We start from the raw sequence: 17,533 nt of genomic DNA, 5'->3' as shown, positions 1-17,533 counted from the left end.
CATTTAGCATTATACAATAGCTCATTTTTATTACTATGATTATGTCCAAAACGGATGGAATATAACAGTAGTTCTTTCTCTCCTCCAGATGTGGCCGTACCATTTGAACTGCCAGTGGACTTGCAGGCATATCCAACATATTGCACCGTAGTTGCTTACGTCACAGATCTGAGCACCATCCGACAAAGACTACAGAACCGTTTCTATAGGTCAGCACAATCTCTGAATGGACATGACAATCAAATACCTACGTATATGATATATGCCAAAAATTAGTGTGTACTTCTAAAGTAGATTATATCAAATTATATTCGCATCTGTTATTTGCTTGCCTTCGTCAGGCGAATGTCATCGTTGATGTGGGAGGTTCGCTACATCGAACACAACGCTCAAACCTTCAATGAACCAGGCGCATTCATTGTTAAAACTGCCAAATTCGTATCTGACCTCATGCTACAATTTATCAAGTAAGTCAGTCACAAATATAAAAAAATGACAACTAAAAGTTTTATTTTATTCGTATTGTCCAACGTTGTATATTCAGTTACGCATGCTAATTCTCTGTACTTTTACTTTTATATTGCTTTTGCAATCATCTACTACACACTTAAAGTTAATATTTAAAAAACACTAATGATTTAACACTCTTAAATTAATATTTAGCAAATCTCAAAATTAATTTCCATTATTTACATACATTGTTATAATGCTGTGATGCATAAATTCACTTTTACCATTTAAATTAAATTAAATAGTTGAAGAAAAAAAAAGATTCAGATGTTAGTTTTTTTTTTATTATAGTGTTTTGTTTTTAATTAATTTAGACAAAATAGTATACATTTTAATATCATCCATATATTAGTTAATGGAAAAACATGAAATTGATTATTGCCAGTGCTTTTACCCATGCATGGGGCTGCTTTTTGACTGCTGTCTCTACGTCTGTGTTCTTTAGGGACCAAAGCTGTACAGATATTATTCCACTGTATAACAGTATGAAGAAAAACACTTTCTCAGATTCAAGCGATGTAAGTGCCATTAAAACACACACGCGTAAACCACTCATATGTGAAAGAGATTTAATACATTACTACTGTGCCTTTAACACTGTTCTTTTGCTGCCTTACAAGCACTTGGAATTCATGAAATGTAAATGTGCGTATTTTATGTCAGTGCCTAACATGACTTGATTTATACCTTTTTTCCAATTTAGGATGAAGATGAGGATGAAGAACAAGAAGCACCTTGTACATCTAGCCGCAATAAGAAGGTAACTTTAACTGATATTATACAATCTTAACAGGACCAGAGAGATAAGAGTTGATTATACATGGAGATTGTTTACACCTGGTAATCCTGACTAATTGAGATTGTGTTTCTGTTTCAGAGGCGGCAGCAGCAGCCAATCCTGAGGAGTCTGCGCAGTAAACCATCATCAGACCCTCAGAGCTGGAAGGGGCGCTGCAGAGAGCTGCTGGAGCTTATCTTTCAGTGTGAAGATTCAGAGCCTTTTAGACAGCCTGTGGATCTGGAGGAGTATCCGGTAACACACTGACACATGTAGAAAACACACAAAACTCTAGTTCATACCTATAGCTACTTGTGGGAATTATGAGGGGTGCCATAGTCTCAGCCTCAGACCACTTGCTGTTTGTTAATATTATAAATTTTTATAATATTTGGACAAGCAAAAATTCAAAAACTCTTTTCCATCTACACATATACACAGCGTATTTACAAACACACTGCAGAAATATTTTAAAATAGTACCTTTGCTTGTTTTCCAGTAAAAATACCTAAACTTGCTTGAAGCAAGGTAAATGAATAAAAAAGATGATTGGCAAATTATATATTATAAAAGGATATATTAAATTGATCAAAAGTGACAGGAAAGACATTTATAGTGTTTCAAAAGATTTCTATTTCAAATAAAAGCTGCTCTTGCTGTCTGTTCTTCTTGCTGTGATGTTTCTTGAGCACCAAATCAGCATATTAGAATGATTTCTGAAGGATCATGTGACACTGAAGACTGGAGTAATGATGCTGAAAATGTAGCTTTGTCATCACAGGAAGAAATTAAATTTAAAATATTTCAAAAATGGAAAGCAGTTATTTTAAATTGTAATACTTTTACACAATATCACTTATTTTTGCCAAATAAATGCAACCTTGGTGAGCAAAAGAGACCCCAACATTTTCTACCAGTAGTGTAAAATGAATACATCTTGTTTGAAGGATGTTTAGGTAATTTGTACTGGAAAACAAAACCAAAATACTGATAAAGAAAATAATTTTTTGCAGTGCACTGTCTACTTGTATGCCCTGTTCATCAAAAATACCTCTCTCAGGACTACTTGGACATTGTGGACACTCCTATGGACTTTGGGACTGTCTTGAACCGCCTGCTAGAAGGAGAGTATGACACTCCCATGGATCTTTGTAAAGATGTACGTCTCATCTTCAGTAACTCCAAAGCCTATACACCCAGCAAAAAGTCCAGGGTATGAGATCAACAAGCAAATTATTAATCTTTGATTTTCAAAACTGACATGTTGCAATGTTATAGCCAAACCAGTTCATCTAGTTTATTTTAACACATGAGTGTTTTTGTGTATGCAGATCTATAGCATGAGCCTGCGATTGTCCGCTCTGTTTGAAGAGCATATCAGTTCGATTCTGACCGAATTTAAAGCTGCTCAAAGTCTGCACAGTGAGCGATTCACCCGTCAGCGGCTGCACACTGAGCGTTTGACCAGACAGTCTGTGAAGAGGAGGAAGAGCTCTTCACCTTCAAGCTCCGCCTCTAGGTACACACAGCATCTGATTGGTCATTGCTGAATATTATGTTCTAGAATTGATCACTGTTTCTAAATGTTGCATACACATTATCTACTTTCCTGATTTGCAGTCCAGAGAGGAAGCGACGGGTTTCGTCTCGCGCTCCTCCTCGATCTAACAGTGCAGCTCCGCCCACTCCTGCTGGACCTTCCCGGGCTCCTTCTTTAAGGCAAACACATCCACAAATCAATGGCAAGGCTGAGCCTCCTGTTGTCCCAGGTCGGACACGTAGCTCGGCCCGCTTTGGAACCCAGCCTGCAGATGCAGCTTCTACACAGTCAGCTCCTCCCACTCCACCCAGCCACAGTAAGACAGCAGAGCCCTCCTCTAGAGTCCTACGCACCCAAAACTCTCACTCCATCGGTGTCTCCAGAGAAACCAAGAGCTCTGCAGTTCCCCACACAAACGAGGGCGGGGCCAGAGAGTCTCGCAGGAAACTTCGGACACCTGTAAAACTCACACTAGGTCGGTAACAGATGATTTAAGCATTAGTTGATATCAATCACCTTTTTTCTGCTCATTAAAATGTTATCCTTATTGGATTTAAAACTTTCTTTTGCACTGATTTTGTAGGAAAACTGTGTAATACTGCTGATTTCAGCAGTAAATATTGTTGAAATGCTTAGAATACTTCTGCAAATGTCATTTTTTTTCCTGAAACTTTTTCTTTTTAATTTTCTGCAGTGATTTTGAACTTTTTTTCCACTGAAATTTACCTCTGCAGATTTAAATGTTTTTAATGATTGTAACTTTTTTCTTCCTTCTTTTTTTCTATTTTCTTTGTGTGTATTTTTATATTTAAAGTTATATAAAAATATATATTATATAAAAATATATTATATATAAAAAAAAATATAAAATATATATATTTAATAAACATGATGTGATGTGTAGAATGTTGTGAATGACAGCCGTGTGAAGTGGAAATCCATGAATCTTTCCATGTGTCATGTGTTTAATTACCAGGAAATGTACATGAAATGAATGAAAATGCAATGTATTGTTAGCCATGTTGAAAAATAGTCATCTGTTGCCTGAATGTACGAATGTTTGATGTCTACCTATATTCTTAATCTCTCTTAGGTCCAGTCAATCCCAACTCTTCTCCTCAAAATAGTTTGCATTTGAATGGCCATAGTCAAGTGACTCTGGGAGTGGTACGAAGAGGTCGGGGCAGACCCAGATTAGATGCACAAATACAAACGCCAGTAGTGGTACCGCCGCCCCCACTGTCCCAGGCCTCTGGAAAAAAGAGAGGGAGGAAAAGCAAGAAAGAGCTGGAGTCCCTACGAAGAAGCTCCTCCCACGAGGAGGAGATTCTTCTGTCTACCGGTGATGAGGGTGGGGCTTCTTCTACAGCCCAGGACAGTAGTCTTTCAGATTCTGGCATAGTGACTCCAGAGTGTTCGAAACCACGAGGTAGACCACGAGTCATCAGGACGCCAGATACCCCAGCTCCTTCAAGCCCCAAAGCACTCAGAAGGAGCAGTCGGCGTGGCAACGAAGAAACCACACCCCCGACACCAGGCCCCGCCCTAAGGGAGGAGCCTGACATTTATATGGGAGAGGATAAGAGCTCAAAAGGACAGATGAGAACGCGTAACCAGGGTCGAAGGACAGCTTTCTATAACGAAGAAGACTCTGAGGAAGAGCAAAGACAGCTTTTGTTTGAGGATGCCTCGATTACATTCGGCACGTCCAGCAAAGGGAGAGTCCGCAAGCTCACAGAGAAGGCCAAAGCCAACCTTATTGGCTGGTAACAATGCCAACTTTGCATGTCCTATGCGACACAACCCCTTATCCTCGCCCCACTGGAGAGGGGAAACCATTCCTGCTGCTATCAGATTCATGATTATCTGAATCTTTCTTTCGGACTCTCTAAATAGATTCTTACGGTTTGAATCTTTGACTCTTTTGGTGACTTCAAGAGTCACAGCCCCTTGATAAAATCCCCTGATACATTTTCTTCCACTGAAAAATCACAGATGCAGTTAAATACTGATTTTCATATGCACTATTTCAATGCCAGTGAAAAAAGGTACTTATACAGTCTTATGAATCCAAATACCTGATTTCATCTCTCAAGAAAGCACTTGTTTGAGTGTGTGCGAGTGTGAAATAACTTAAGCTTTTACTCTGTCTTGTTTCTTTAAAGTGTTAATTTTATGCATTGTTTTTACACGGCTGTTGCTAAGGGCAACAAATCAAACACTTGTTCAGAAAAGAAAATCTATTTTTAACAGATCATTGTGGAAGTGGCAGTAAAGCAGTAGTGGAGTGCAGAAAAGGACCTCATAAATCACGTGTTGTCTTTTTAACGTCTTTCTCTGCAAGTCAACATCAGTGGCAGTGGTAATTCACGTATGTTTTTATATAATTAGCAATACCTTGTGCCTTTTCATACATTCAGTACATTCTGGTTCCTTTGTACTCCCCAAGTTATGAGAGAGAGTGTGTTCGATGCTTTATTGCATTGATTTATCCAGTACAAATGTGTGTTATTGATCTGTTGCTGGGATAGAGGTTAGTGAGCAGCATATCTAGCCATGACCACTGTGTGTTTGTGTGTGTGTGTGCGTGTGTGTGTGTGTGTGTGCACTCGCGTGTGTGTTGAGTTCATGCAGTTGTTGAGGTGTGATAGTGACATCATCACTCCATGCCTGTTTTATCTGGCTCCCTATGATCCCAATGCACTGTGATCCCCAACTAGAACCATGACTTATAAACAGTGGCCACAAAAAAAGTGTTTGGACGCTTAAACCAGTTAAAATGTGTGAATGTCATTGCATTAGACTAGAGAATAACAAATGTTTTTTATTTTTGCAAACAAATGATGGTAGAGATTTTCTCAGAAATAGCTTTTTTTTATATATATGGCTGAAAATATATATATACATTTGGAAATTATGTGACATTATATTAATGATGAATAATTAGTCATTTCAAATTATTATTCATGTTTTTTTTTTTTTTTAATCTAAAAATGTATGCAAGTGAATGCAAAACATTTGAACTGATTTTAACATGACTGTCGTCAAACAAGCAGCATTTTCATTTGGGTCTTTTTCTTCTTACCAAGGCTGTTTTTATGATTAAAAATACAGTAAAAACAGAAATATTTTGAAATGTAAAAAAAAAAAAAAATTAATAACTGTTTTCGATTTGAATATATATTTAAAAACACATTTATTCCTGTGATGGCAAAGGTGAATTACAGCAACTATTAATTCAGTTATCCTTAAATTGGGTGATTTGTGTTCAAGAAACATTTCTTCTTATTATTATTAATCATTGATAACTGTTGTGCTGCTTACTATTTTTGTGGAAGCTGTGATACAGTTTTAAAATTTCGGGATTGTTTGATGAATAGAAATTTAAAATAAACAGCATTTACTTGAAATAGAAATCTAATGTAACTAAATTTCTTTGCTTTCACTTCTGATCCATTTACTGAACAGAAGTATTAGTGTCTTGAAAAATATATTATTTTAAATATAACATTTGAAAGATAGTATACAATTGATTGTAACTACTTTGATTAATTTATTAAAAACATTTTGTTTAACTTTTAATCAAGTGGTCAAAAGGTGATTATTCTTTAAGTTATTTTAATTTTTTGGGGGATATTCTCCATAAGTTTATGCAGGTGTCCTAACAGAGCAACCACAGTAATTAATCGCATTAAACACCTCGCAAATAATGTATCCAACCAATTTCTGTGAAGTATTTTGCTTTTACGGTTGCTTTCTTCTAAAGTGCCTCTTAGTTTGATATTTTGATATTTAATGCAATGACATTCATATTTTAAGGCATTTTTCTCATGTATTCAATTACTTTTGATGCCACTGTTTGATGCTCCTTCAAACCACTTTCGACAGTGATTGTGTGTTTGTGTAGTCAAGTTCACTGCCTCACTGTCTCAGCACTGTACCTGTTGATTCATGTAGCTCGGTGAGCAGGACTCTTTCTCTGTATTAGCTAAACTCGTTCAGTTTCTGTGGAACTGCTCATTTCATTAGCAGAGAGGACTTTGTTTTTGCCCAATCACATTGAAACACTGTGTTTGATATTTCCCGTTCTGATGCATCGACTCGGCTTGAGTAGAAACTGCAGGGCAGCGAATCACACAAGAGGCAGTGTGCATGTTGTGTTCTGTGTTTTGAATGTGCCTTGACTTTTTGTTTGTAAGTACGTGTCTGTGTTGTAAAACTGAAGAATTAAGGTATTGTATCCCACCTTGAAGTCTGGACTCACATATGCAGCATAGTCTCTTTTATAAGAGCTGGACGTGATTTTGTCGGTTCTTGCTTACTTTTCAGCAGTTGTGGTCTGGGTCACCCATTACAACAGAGCTAATCCAGCCCATAGCTTTAAAACTGGTTTGATGAACCAAAGCCTTTGAATGAGTGTGTGGTTGTGTAAGTGTATGTATGAGACTGTTGGATGGGAATGTATGTGGCTGTTTTATATGCAGATGATGCATGTCTGAGACTCTCGAGTGTATGTGATGGCCATTTCTGTGTGTGTGTTTATGTACAAGCCCCGTGTTTTATTGAGCTGGTGTTTATAATCTGTTGCTACATGAAAACTGTATTATATCTGACTCACGACCCCTCTATTGCCACCATACTGCACAGGAAGTGACATCTCACGAACTGATTGACAGGTTTTAGAGTGAAGATCAAAGATGGATGCATGTTAGTATATTCTCCGGGCTTTTAAATCTGAAGGTACAGTCATGTTTGTGGGGTCAGGGTCTTTTTTTCCCCCTCTCTGGTCTTATATCCTCAGACTGAGAGGCCTTTCTATGTTAGTTTGTATACTTTTATATAAAGGAAAAAGTGTAAATAAAGACGTTAAATAGAATGTATGTGTAGGGTGTACTGCTGTCACATTAGTTCATACTGATATTTTAAGGAAATAAAACATTTGTGTTTCCACATACTGTCTTGTTCTTCCATATTTGTTATTTTATTTCAGTCATGGGAAACCTGCTTTACTAATAGGGAAAACTAAAACTGTGATTTCTGGGCCATGAAAATAGTCACAGAAATAAAATCTTTAAAGTTAAGGGCATTTCTGTTGTGAATTTAAAACTTAACTAAACTCGTCACTGTTTTTATAGCTAAAGAATTTTTGTAAATTTTGCTCTTACAATTTAAAGGACTGGTACCTAACATGTATCAGACTGATATTATTTTATATCTTTTTTATTATTACACATAATAATAATACACTAAATGTAACTTTATGAGATTCAAAATGAGATTTAAAACCATTAAACAGTTAATAATAAGCCATTTCATGGAGAACAGTGCCCTCTTTTGTGCATTAGTTGGAATTGCACATGCAATAATCCACTTGTTTTTATTGGTAGGAAAATGTACCACAAGTCCGATTTATATATATACGAATAGTATAATACAACAATATAAATATAAGGTATCAAATTTGAATGCATATAAAGTACATGAAAATAACACTTGTCTCGCTTAATCCCACTAGCTGTTTTCATTTCAAAAATATTTTTTATAATATGCTTGACATTTATATGACTATTCCTGGTGTTTTATATTAAATACATTAATGTATATTGTATTAAAGACGTTATCTCAGTTACATTTCTCAAAACTATCACCACAGAATAATAATTACTGAATCAACTGTACAAACCACAAGTATGAACGTGAGTCTGCAAGATGTGTGCATGAGCGCATGGTGTAAAACTACAAACCGTGTGTGTTGTTGTGAAAAAGAAGAAGTATTTTTGGCGGGGTGTTGGGTTATGATTCAGGATATTTGGCTTAAAAAACTGTTAAAGTGTCTAGCACTTAAGGAAGAAAACTAACAGAACTAAATTAATCATGCGCACGCGGCATCCGTTCCTTACGTGGCGGCGCGAGACGCGTACACACCTCCTCTCGTGGGCCGCAGCCATTGGACGCGCGCTGTCTAATAAAGCTGAACTTAGACGCGCAGGTGTCAAACCGAAACTACCCGCATGTAAATATTTTATTGTTTTCAAGGCAATGCATACACAACGCATTACAAACTAAGTGTGTCGGTGAGTTCTTCCTGTTATCAAGTTAAAAATAGTCTTTCTGACGATAGTGAATTCTGTGTTTATACATTTAAGTTCTTGCATAAGGTAAGATACATGCAATTTGTTCAATAAACAGTGCAGAATACATTTAGGCTAGTGTACAAATATTTTATATTTCAAATTGAAAAATACAACAGTAGGCTAAGAATCTGAGTGCTGATGTGAAATTTTTGTCATACTGAATGCACAGGCAGTGATGCCTCAAATCACGTTAGGTGTGATTATACAGTTGACGCTCCTGCTGTCAGCTCTACCTGCGCAGTATCTCATCTCCAAATGGACAAGCGGCACCGCGACACAACGACACATCGCCACTCAGAGGTAAACACCTGTGTGTGTGTGTGTGTGTGTGTGTGTGTGTGTGTGTGTGTCACACTATGGGACTTTAAAAGTAAGAAGGTGTTTTAAAAAAACTGCATTGCATCACTACAACTGAGAATTTGGGTCGGTGTTTATTTATTTATTTATACTTTTATTCAGCAAGGTTGCAATGAGTCAGTCGAAAGTATACAATAATTTAATTTATTTTAAACTTTCTGTTCATCAAAGAATCCTGTAAAAATGTTTCCTAGTTTACACAAAATATTAATAAACATAACTGTTTAAACTTTGAAAATAATAGTTAGATAATGTTTCTTGAGTATCAAATCGTCAATGATTTCTGAATGATCTTGTGACACTAAAATGGAGAAAAAGACTGCTGAAAATTTAGCTTTGGCACCACTGTAATTACTTACATTTTCAAATGTTTTCAAATGGAAACCAAGCATTTTAAATTTTAATTCACAGTATTACTATTTAACAGTATTTTAAATGCAGCATTGGTGAGCATAAAGACTTCTGTCAAAAACATTCCAAAAAATCTTCTGACCCCACCAATTTCAGGTTTGGTGATTAGGCATTTTTAATCAGCTTCTTTAGCATTCTGGTACTGTGCTTCTCAATTAGGAAGTTGAAATATATATATATATATATATATATATATATATATATATATATATATATATATATATATATATATATAAAACTTGTCACTGCTTGAAATATTCCATTACATCTTTCATATTCAGAATCCTTGACACATGGGACTCCATAAGAACATCCTACTTGAACACAGCTGCTTGGGTTGACTGGCTAAATACCTGGATTCCCAAACTACCGTAAGTCTATGCTAATTATCTTTTTTAATTCATTTAAATTCACTCAGATGCTGAAGTGGGATGTCATGTCATGTTACAGGACCTTCGCTGAGGAAGAGGACGAGTATCAAACTCTGGAAGAAGCGCTTGCAATCGAGCTGATGATGCATGATAATGAGCACGGGTACTTTGCAGGTAATTCGTCTGAATGATCTCAAATGAAAGTGGTCATTTAGATACTGGATATATTTACTGTATTTAATTACCTTAAAAGCAACAGAACATGACAGATTATTGTTGTTCAGTGTCAAAGGAGGTGCGAAGCCCCAGGCCGGCATACGTGCTGCACCGTGTAGGTCAAGTTGTGATGACACAGAATAATATGGTGGGGGTGATCATAGGATGGGACGCAGGACTCCGAGCCCCACCAGAGTGGATCAAGAGAAAGAAATACTCAGAGGTTTGTTAGATACATAAACACTATTTTCATTGAAATTAAATAAATCACACACTCTTACAAATAAAGGTTCCAAACGTGGATTTTCAAAGTAATAGGAAGCCATAGAAGAACCAGTTTTGGGTTCCCCAAAAAACCTTTCAGTAACCACTATAAAGAACCTTTTGTGCCAGTGTGTGATTTGAGTCCACCTTTGGTCTGAGTCCTTGTCTTTAACCAATTGAGTTTGAATGAAACACATTTATTAATGTCGTTATCTTAATTTTAATTTAATCTTTAATTTAATTTTTTTAATCTTTCACATTATACATGACTCGGAATCATCTGTACTCTGAATAAATTCTTTGTCCAAAATGCCCAAGTACAAGTCAGTCATAGTCCATCCGAGTTCATTCATAACTGTAGTCTGAGTCCAAGTCCAAAGTCCAAGTAGGCTATACCCCAACACTATTTTGTGCATTCAAAAGGTGGATTTAAAAGGTTTTTCACAGAACCATCAATGCCAGTAAAGAACCTTTAATTTTAAGAGTGTAAATGATGACCTGACAATGAACCTGAAACCACAGAAATATAACAGTAGTCCATTAAAAGATGTATTTGTGTATAGCTGGAGAGAGTCAAGGATACTCCTCATTACAGAATAATGTTCAGTGGACCCGATTCCTCATCAATACTGATTGGATACATTCCCCAGAATAACATCAAGCTATTTCAAGGCTTTCAGGTGCAGAGAAATCTTTTACCTTTATTTACTTCTTAAAACGTTTGTGTTTTCTTGGTAGTTTCTTAAGGTTGTTTAGATTCCGTATTAATCAGTGTTTGTGTCTGTCTTGTGCTACAGCCAGACATTCCTACTCTACAGCACTATTTTTCACACTTTGATGGGGAAAAGTTTGTTTTGGAGGAATGGTTGCAAGAAATCTACCCTCACGACTGAAGGAGTGAAAACCTGTGAGGTTTTAAAAACACTTTGAAATGTTGAGAACACAGACATTATGTCTGCTACCCTTCATTGACAGTATTGATTCTTTTAAAGCAATTGAAAAACAAAGACAAAATGAAGTAAGAAAATGTGCGAGATATATCTTGTTTAGTTACCCCATAGACTGAGTAATTTCAGTTATTAAACTTATACTTGTGGAATATATATAAATATATGTTAAGTGGCTTTCTCAGGGCAATATATATATATATATATATATATATATATATATATATATATATATTCCACAAAAAGCAATTTTTAGTATTGCTTTTTTATATTCTTAAAATGATTAATTACTTGCAGACTTTGCATAGTATAGGTAAAGTTATGAAGGAAACTACTGTGATAAAGGTCAATTAAAGATGAAATGAAATGTTTTTTAAATGCCCTTAAGTCAATATACACGTTAATTGGACTCAGATGGGTTCCAGAAAATTAATTACTTTCTGTTAATACCATATAGTATATTTATTCACATGAGAAAAATGGAAGGATTTGTTGTTTAAAACAATATTGAGAATGTGGTAAACAGTGTTCAAAGTAAGCCATTGATACAAACATGATTTCTTATTAAAGTTTAATTTATTTAAAATAGGCCTACTAGAAAAGTTGTGTCTTTACTTCTTAAAAGCCATCAGTCTATGTGCCATTCCCATAATGCATTGGGGGCCGGTGAGTACACGTTGGTCCTCCAAAAACACATCTTAATAAAAAAAAAAAAAACCTGACATGTTTAGTCACATTAAATTAGTATGGGAACTATAAAGTGAATGAACATGTCGCAGGAAGATGAGATCTGTTGCACACCATCATCATGTGTTCGGCAGATGCAGGTATGTGGCGTTTTTTTTCCTTCAAGCATGAGGTTTTTTGGAGTGATGGACCACATCCATCATGAAAATTGTATGGTAGTCGTTATGGTCATGTTTTGTTATCAAACTCTTATTAAAATGTTCATAGCAAGTGCAACTGTGCAAGCAAATTTCGAAACCTTACCAAAACACACATTGTCAACAAGAAGTAAACACAGTAAAACACCTGTAAACACTGCCAGTGGTTTTACAAGATTGGGGAATTTGATTGGATTTTTGGGTGTCAGTACGTATAACAAGCTTGCAGAGTTTCTTTATGTGTGCAAGTCAAGACACAGTCATGCAACAATATATAGTACATGTAATCCCTATTCAAACACAGTCACATCTAACTCATTTGTTAAACTTTAACATTGTTTTCTGTCAATGTTTAGAACATATTTTACAAGTATATTTTGAGTTGCACACAGTGCTATTCAATATATTCTGGAATTTGGAGACTTAATTAAGTGACACCAGTAGAAACAAGTGGTATCTTTATTTCTAGCTCCTTTTGTGAGTATCTGAGGTCATCTATGGTGCTCACTTCACAAGACTATGTGTTTACAGGTTATAACAGCAAATAAATGAAATAACATGTACTATTATTATTGCTAAACAGAAACTTCAAAATTTCCTCCTGTTGCTGTCCTTTGGTCGCAATTCAAAGGCCACAAATACACGCGAAGAGGCAGTGACTAATGTAACCCCAGTCTTCTGATGTAGTGTTAGAGGAGAGTCAGTCACTTCATGCTGGCCGCTGGTCCACTCTCGTGATTCTTCCTCACGTACAAGCAGCGGCCGTCCCAGAGCTTGTCCCAGAATGCAACATGCCTCACTGGCTTTTAGCCGGGCATTGTCCACAGCTTCCAAACATACTCTGCGTCTGCAGAGAAGACCATAAAAATGTTTTGACATGCTTTCAAACAGGCTTATTAAATTAATTTCATGTTACAAAGCTGTGTTCAGGCAAACAGTGGCGGTTTATATGAGGACTGAGATTGTTCAAGCTTTGTTTACCTCAACAAACTGAGACTTTCAGCGCTGTGACTGTAGTAGGGGTCACCCACGCACACGCTTTTGTCAAGTTTTTCAATCAAAACTGAGCGTGCTTGTTGCATCTTCTCAAAGTCTGAAAACACCACAAGCACCTGCACAGACAAAAGGGATAATTAAAGAGCAAATATATTATAAAATAGGTCAAATAGGACACATGCAACAACTAATGTTTTCCATTTTACCTCAGCTCGCATGTGGAAGAGCTCTTCCTCTCTTTGTAAGTGCTTTGTCACAGTGATACTTTCTTCCTGTTTGGAAATAAACTATTATAACTTTTTGTACTTTCTTTATAAATAACGTTACACAGATTTTAATTATTTAGCACCTTGACGTCATGCTGTCTCGCGGTCTGTAGTATGTATTCCAGTCTTCGGGTAACGCTATTGGTCACGTCGTTTACATGTTCTTTACTGTTTTTGACGCTGATGGTGACGGTGGCTCGGTCCGGAGGATACGATAACTCCGCACAGCCAGTCATCTGAACCACTCGTGTGTTGTTTAGAGTGTGTAAAGGTGTTTGCTTGCGACCCCGGTTAAACACCGTTTCGTTTTCGTCTTGGTAAACATCTCCAGCACTCGGTGAAACTGCAGCAAAGACACGAGACGGACTGTGCGCCATGCTTGTTGGTAAACCAACGTGGCGCTATGGCAACGTGTCCAGCGCATGGCGGGAAATGTCGTCTCCTTTGTTGTTGTACGTTACGTCACAATAGCAGTATCTGAAACACTGATCTATAACAGAGATCTCAGATCAGTGATCTGAAATGCGACGAGCTCTTGTGTAGTCGAACGTGTTAAAGCCTGTACGCTTCAAATACTTAGAATCGTTCAAAGATGTGCTTTATTTTATTCTCATAGACTTTGAAGGCAAATTATTTTTGAGAACTGACCAGGAGAGGGCAGCAGAGATCTACAAAGTGATTGAAAGAGCTGAAGACCGAAAGCCAGGAAAACAAAACAAAAACAAAAACAAAACAAAAAAACATAAAAAAACTTACATAGTACTAAATTCCTAAATCAGAAACATTATTACTATTATTATTCCGCTATAAAAAAGCTATACAATTGTAGTAATTGTATGAATAATATAAGTATTAAAAACAACAGTGATTAATAGCAGAAATGGCAGTGTATCTCTTAATGCATATTTATTTCATTATCCTTTTCTTTAAGGATCAAGTATATATATATATATATATATATATATATATATATATATATATATATATACACACATGTGTGTCATATTATTTTAAAACATTGTAATTGCTTATAAATCTTGTTTGTTTTATAACCAAACTTATTTACTGATTTCCAAATCAGACCTTTAATAGTTTGTCAATTGATAACTTACGATATTTAATAAATGTTTGTATTATTGAGCACAAAAAGATGTTACATCAAAAAGAATAGAATATTATTATTGTTATGCTCCTCTGATTATTATTGTATGTATTAGAAATAATTAAAGGCAGAACAAGGTTCATGCATGGCCACTGAAAGCAGTCTGTTTGTATTAAACCGTAAAGCCCTCTGTCTAATATAGCTCTGAAAAAGCACAGGACGTATTTGTTGATATTGTCTCGGGTTGTGCATAGTTCTGTGTTAGCTTTTTGAAACTGTTTATCTGATGATGTGTGTTTGCCAAGATCCATGCAATGGCTTCTTTTATTTGTTTAGCCGTGTGGGCCCTGACTCTGGACCACTGCCATTCTGTTGAAGGAAGGAATATTTAATGTTCAAGCTGGGATTGTGAGTGCAGGAGTGGGGTTTGGAGACACTGAGCACTTCAAACGGGTTGATAAGTGATCCGATAAGTTGCGTACGGAAGCGCAGCAGTCGAGCTGTGGAAACAAAGAAACAAGCCCCATTCCCAGGAAATGAAAAATAACATTAACTCTTTATCCCTCTGTCTCTGTGGCCCAGAAAGAAATTAACTCTGTCAGTCGCAGTGAATCTGTTCTATTCAAGGGCTTTAATATTTTGATAAATTAAATTAATTTACCATACTCATTTATAATACTACAAAGCTACATAAATTCACCAACAAATAGTTTCAATAATTTAATTTACATCAGAGATCACCTGTGTAGTCCACCTGTCTGTGATGTCATGTGACACCTCTATCCACCTGACCTCTCCCGTTGGCTTTCAGTGGTTGGTCTCAAAAGTGCCTGCTTGCTGTTAACCCTGGGAAAATGTTCTTTGACTTGTCTTTCGTGTTCCTGGACATGATTAGAGACTTCAGCAGGGGAGAGGGGGTGCTGAGTCTGCCTGAGGGCATGAATGTATATGTATTTATGTCTTTTCCCATATGTGTGCCCTGTGGTGCTCCAGTTTAAATCGGATATGTCAGTGACATTGGGAGGCTCTAGAATTCTACTTGTTTGGACCGTTTCAAATTAAACTAAAGTTAGCTGTAAGATGCTCATTTTGTGTAGGTTCTGCACATTTTGTTAGGCAGATAAGTTTCAACCAATAAAAAACAAACAAAATTGATATTTTAATTTAGACTTTACAGTGAATAATATTTGGTGCAATAATTTTCAAGATTTCTGGTGTTATATCAGAAATTTGCTAGTAAAATTAATTATTAATTGCATTTAAAATGCAAGTTTCATGAATTGGAAATTTTCTAGTAAGTCATACTCATACACTTTGATAATTATTTTTTATTTTTTACAGCGTGTAAGTTAAAAAAATGTAATTTAATAAAAATACTGCAGTTTGCAACATTTGGAGCTCATGTTTTTTTTCTTCCTGTGAATACATATTAGCTCAAATAAACAAACTCATGCACTGTTCAGTGCAGCCTGTCATTTAGCTGAGTTTTATCTCAGTTTTCACTCAGTTACTCCATTTCTTGTTTACATCTTCAGTATGGTGAATGACACTTTACATTAAAACTTTGTGATAGACTTATAACTTAAGGATATCAAATTCAGATCAAAGACCTAAATTATTTGATTCTTTTTAACATTTGTTCATTTTGTAGCAAAAGGTCCATAAAGGGTACATGAATTTATTAAAACATTGTCAGTTTGTACACCACATTATAAAAAGGAGTCCCCCCATTAAAAAAAAAAAGTTTCATTTATAGGTTTTCACCTTGTAGAATATACAGTGAAGCAACTTGAGTGACATAATTCATAGTAAAGCTTGGAAATTATCTTTTTTTTTTTTTATAATATCTTAAATATTATTTCTTTATTATATTTTTTTTCCCCACTTGTTTTGCCAGCCATTATGCAACATGAAAGACACATCTTTGCAGTATCACGTCAATCAATCAAACTGTCAATCATTAGAACTGGTTTATTAATGCGTCACCTTTGGTTCTGACCCACAGGGCTTGCTATCGAGGGCCACTGCTGACACAGACCACTGATGTGAATCTAAGAGTTGTTAGGATGTCTGAATATTGAGAATTAAAGTGGTTTAAGATCTATGAAATCACTTTTGGTAAGCTCTCAGCTTTCTGTCTCTTGTACATTTAGTTGTGCGTTCACTGTCTCTCTCAGCCTCGATCTTTCACTCATTCTTACAGTCTCGCTCTGTTATGCAGAAATGTGTATTTTAAAGGCTGCTTGGATTTCAGAGCTCTATTAAAAGTTCAAAGCTGCAGTTTACTGCTGTAACAAGAGTTACTCTGATCCAAACACTCGGCTAATGAGAGAGAGCCAGCTGCACCCCCCACCTCCCACCCTGTGGCCTGTGGCTCTTATATTTGAATGTGCATTATTGTGCGGATTAAGGAACCGTTTTATAGATCTTAATAATTTTTTTATTTCCGTCAATCTTTAAATAGATCTTTCACCATGTCCTCCATCTGACTCTGTCTCTCTTCTGACCTACTGATAGACTGAAGTTCTTTTTGATAATGGAAAATCTTTGCAGGACTTCTCTCTCTTCCCCTATAGTCCCTAATCTGAAGCTGTTCAGAATCCTGTGTGTGTTGTGGTAGGAGTTTCACCAATAGTTTAACAGTATATTATTCCAGGACCTATCTATAACAAGATTGAATTATTGCTCTTCTGAACTCCAGAATGATACAAACAAACAAGTTAACACTTTTAAAGGGTCCTTGTGATTATTTGGCAA

General features: G+C 36.1%; 3 protein-coding genes across 4 annotated transcripts in view; 2 read left to right on the top strand and 1 right to left on the bottom strand.

Moving 5' to 3' along the window:
• LOC113065591 (PH-interacting protein-like) overlaps nucleotides 1-7,783 on the top strand; it is a 36,725-nt gene extending 28,942 nt beyond the window's left edge. For both annotated transcript variants that reach the window (XM_026236963.1, XM_026236961.1), the window contains exons 31-39: nucleotides 89-209; nucleotides 342-467; nucleotides 956-1,028; nucleotides 1,214-1,270; nucleotides 1,388-1,543; nucleotides 2,349-2,501; nucleotides 2,620-2,807; nucleotides 2,909-3,303; nucleotides 3,922-7,783. In XM_026236963.1, the coding sequence (XP_026092748.1) occupies nucleotides 89-209; nucleotides 342-467; nucleotides 956-1,028; nucleotides 1,214-1,270; nucleotides 1,388-1,543; nucleotides 2,349-2,501; nucleotides 2,620-2,807; nucleotides 2,909-3,303; nucleotides 3,922-4,598 (1,946 nt within the window). In that variant the 3' untranslated portion in view covers nucleotides 4,599-7,783. The remainder of the gene's footprint in view (nucleotides 1-88; nucleotides 210-341; nucleotides 468-955; nucleotides 1,029-1,213; nucleotides 1,271-1,387; nucleotides 1,544-2,348; nucleotides 2,502-2,619; nucleotides 2,808-2,908; nucleotides 3,304-3,921) is intronic.
• A 990-nt stretch (nucleotides 7,784-8,773) lies between these two features.
• Nucleotides 8,774-11,632, top strand: LOC113065346 (uncharacterized). Its single transcript, XM_026236570.1, has 7 exons — nucleotides 8,774-8,902; nucleotides 9,132-9,262; nucleotides 10,012-10,101; nucleotides 10,181-10,275; nucleotides 10,386-10,540; nucleotides 11,145-11,261; nucleotides 11,379-11,632. Exons 2-7 carry the CDS (start codon nucleotides 9,138-9,140, stop codon nucleotides 11,472-11,474), a joined length of 678 nt encoding a protein of 225 aa, XP_026092355.1. The 5' UTR covers nucleotides 8,774-8,902; nucleotides 9,132-9,137; the 3' UTR covers nucleotides 11,475-11,632.
• Nucleotides 11,633-12,617: 985 nt separating this feature from the next.
• Nucleotides 12,618-14,107, bottom strand: LOC113065590 (interleukin-1 receptor-associated kinase 1-binding protein 1 homolog). The gene is made up of 4 exons (XM_026236960.1): nucleotides 13,758-14,107; nucleotides 13,615-13,680; nucleotides 13,394-13,524; nucleotides 12,618-13,259 (listed from the first exon to the last, which is right to left on the bottom strand). The coding sequence occupies exons 1-4, from the start codon at nucleotides 14,049-14,051 to the stop codon at nucleotides 13,001-13,003; spliced, it is 750 nt and encodes a 249-aa protein (XP_026092745.1). The 5' UTR covers nucleotides 14,052-14,107; the 3' UTR covers nucleotides 12,618-13,000.
• Nucleotides 14,108-17,533: the final 3,426 nt, after the last annotated feature.

Source organism: Carassius auratus, chromosome 48 (assembly GCF_003368295.1).
Source record: "Carassius auratus strain Wakin chromosome 48, ASM336829v1, whole genome shotgun sequence".
Lineage (NCBI taxonomy): Eukaryota > Metazoa > Chordata > Actinopteri > Cypriniformes > Cyprinidae > Carassius > Carassius auratus.
The sequence above is the reverse complement of the archived record's forward strand: the minus strand, read 5'-3'. Positions and strand labels throughout refer to the sequence as shown.

Coding starts and splice junctions, on each gene's coding strand:
- LOC113065346 (XM_026236570.1), top strand. CDS start 9,138: ATGCCTCAAATCACGTTAGGTGTGATTATACAGTTGACGCTCCTGCTG. Junction 10,102..10,180: donor ACCTGGATTCCCAAACTACC/GTAAGTCTATGC, acceptor GTCATGTTACAG/GACCTTCGCTGAGGAAGAGG. Junction 10,541..11,144: donor AGAGAAAGAAATACTCAGAG/GTTTGTTAGATA, acceptor ATTTGTGTATAG/CTGGAGAGAGTCAAGGATAC.
- LOC113065590 (XM_026236960.1), bottom strand. CDS start 14,051: ATGGCGCACAGTCCGTCTCGTGTCTTTGCTGCAGTTTCACCGAGTGCT. Junction 13,525..13,614: donor TCTTCCACATGCGAGCTGAG/GTAAAATGGAAA, acceptor TTGTCTGTGCAG/GTGCTTGTGGTGTTTTCAGA. Junction 13,260..13,393: donor GAAAGTCTCAGTTTGTTGAG/GTAAACAAAGCT, acceptor TCTTCTCTGCAG/ACGCAGAGTATGTTTGGAAG.